At 38.4% G+C, this 1454-nt stretch overlaps 2 protein-coding genes across 2 annotated transcripts in view; one reads left to right on the top strand and one right to left on the bottom strand.

Moving 5' to 3' along the window:
- Nucleotides 1-323, bottom strand: part of GPR34 (G protein-coupled receptor 34) — a 1229-nt gene extending 906 nt beyond the window's left edge. The window contains exon 1 of the mRNA XM_007953545.1: nucleotides 1-323. Within this exon, the coding sequence (XP_007951736.1) occupies nucleotides 1-323 (323 nt within the window).
- Nucleotides 1-1454, top strand: part of CASK (calcium/calmodulin dependent serine protein kinase) — a 631366-nt gene that overhangs the window by 415308 nt on the left and 214604 nt on the right. The gene's annotated exons all lie outside the window — the stretch shown is intronic.

Raw genomic sequence — 1454 nt, 5'->3', positions numbered from 1 at the left:
AGGCAGAAGATGAGCAGGAGGTCTGCAATGGCGACATTAAGTAGGTAAATTTGAATAGAATTTCTTTTGCGGTGGATACCCAGAAATACATAAAGGGCAATTATATTCCCAACAAGACCCACAATGAAAATAACAGAGTAGAATGTTGTTAACACAATAGATAGTAATTTCTCATCCATGGAGCAGGTACTTGTAACATTTGATGTTTTTGAGAGGTTTTGTGGTGATTGGTCACTGTGATTAGTTATAAAGTGTATTCCATGGGAGGAGAGAGGCCAGCTGCTGACTGAAGTTGTCATCATTGTCATGGTTTGACTTCTCATTGTCTTCTATGGGGATCAAAAAGTGAAGATGCTAAATGACATGTTCCTGGTGGGTAGTTTTTATATCTTCAGATTTTTTCCTACAATAGAATACCAAACATTTAGTCATTTTTTTAATTTTTGATAACAGTTAACTTTAACTCAAATCATAAATAACAAATGATTTCTTTTTGGACATTGGGAGAAACTTTACTTTTATCCTTCTTTGGACTACTTAAATATCTGCACTCTGCATGTAGCAACATCATATCACCAAACACAGTAGGATCTTACAGAATGTACTGCTCTAACCTTCCTATAGTTGTGCTATGCATTCAAGGTTAGTTTCATTTATCATATTAAAATAAATAATTGAATTATAAGATCATCTTTTCTTAGGGAAATGATGGGGGAAATACAGATGGAAGGGAAGAAAAATTGCAGCTGATATTTTTCAAAAAGGAGTGTCAGATATAGTTTTGTGAGTGAATGGGCCCACTGATGGCCCTGCCCAGCCTCATAATTGCTTCCTGTCTCAACCCTTTCCCACATATGTGGCATTTATTCATTTTGACACATGCTGCCACACAGGGTGTGGCAGAAGAACTGTGGAAATCTCTTCTTCCACGGAGGAAATGGGAGTGAGGGTCCTAACTTTCTTCCATTGCACACCTAAGACCAAGTTGGGGGTACTAAAATAATTTGCCTTTGGGGGGATGCAATTGACATAACGACCAAGAGAATACACCACCTGCCTAGCACCTCATAAGCTGGTGTGTGGATCCTGCTTGGTGTTTGTGACAGCAGAGAATCTTAACAGTGCTATTTGTTATTGGTCATTTCCTAGGCATTGACTGCCTTGGAGATCTCTGCCTGAGAGCCCATCATAAAGAGCTAGAAGGCATGAGGTGAGGATAGCAGGAAGTCTCATCACATTTCTTTTTTTAGCAGGTGTAACATACAGAGGTTCAAAGCAAGGTTTTCAAAACCAGGCCTATCTAACTCTGCGACCTTGGACATGTAACTTAATCTTTTCTAAGACTCAGCTTTCTCATTGGTAAAACTGAAAAATGCAAATGAAGACCTTAACCCTGGCACATAGCAAGTGGTCTCTAAAAGTTAACTTTTAAAACACCTTTTAATCTCATTTTA

The sequence above is a fragment of the Orycteropus afer genome, unplaced genomic scaffold (assembly GCF_000298275.1).
Source record: "Orycteropus afer afer isolate SDZICR_OR568_19922 unplaced genomic scaffold, OryAfe1.0 scaffold00401, whole genome shotgun sequence".
Classification (NCBI taxonomy): domain Eukaryota; kingdom Metazoa; phylum Chordata; class Mammalia; order Tubulidentata; family Orycteropodidae; genus Orycteropus; species Orycteropus afer.
The sequence above is the reverse complement of the archived record's forward strand: the minus strand, read 5'-3'. Positions and strand labels throughout refer to the sequence as shown.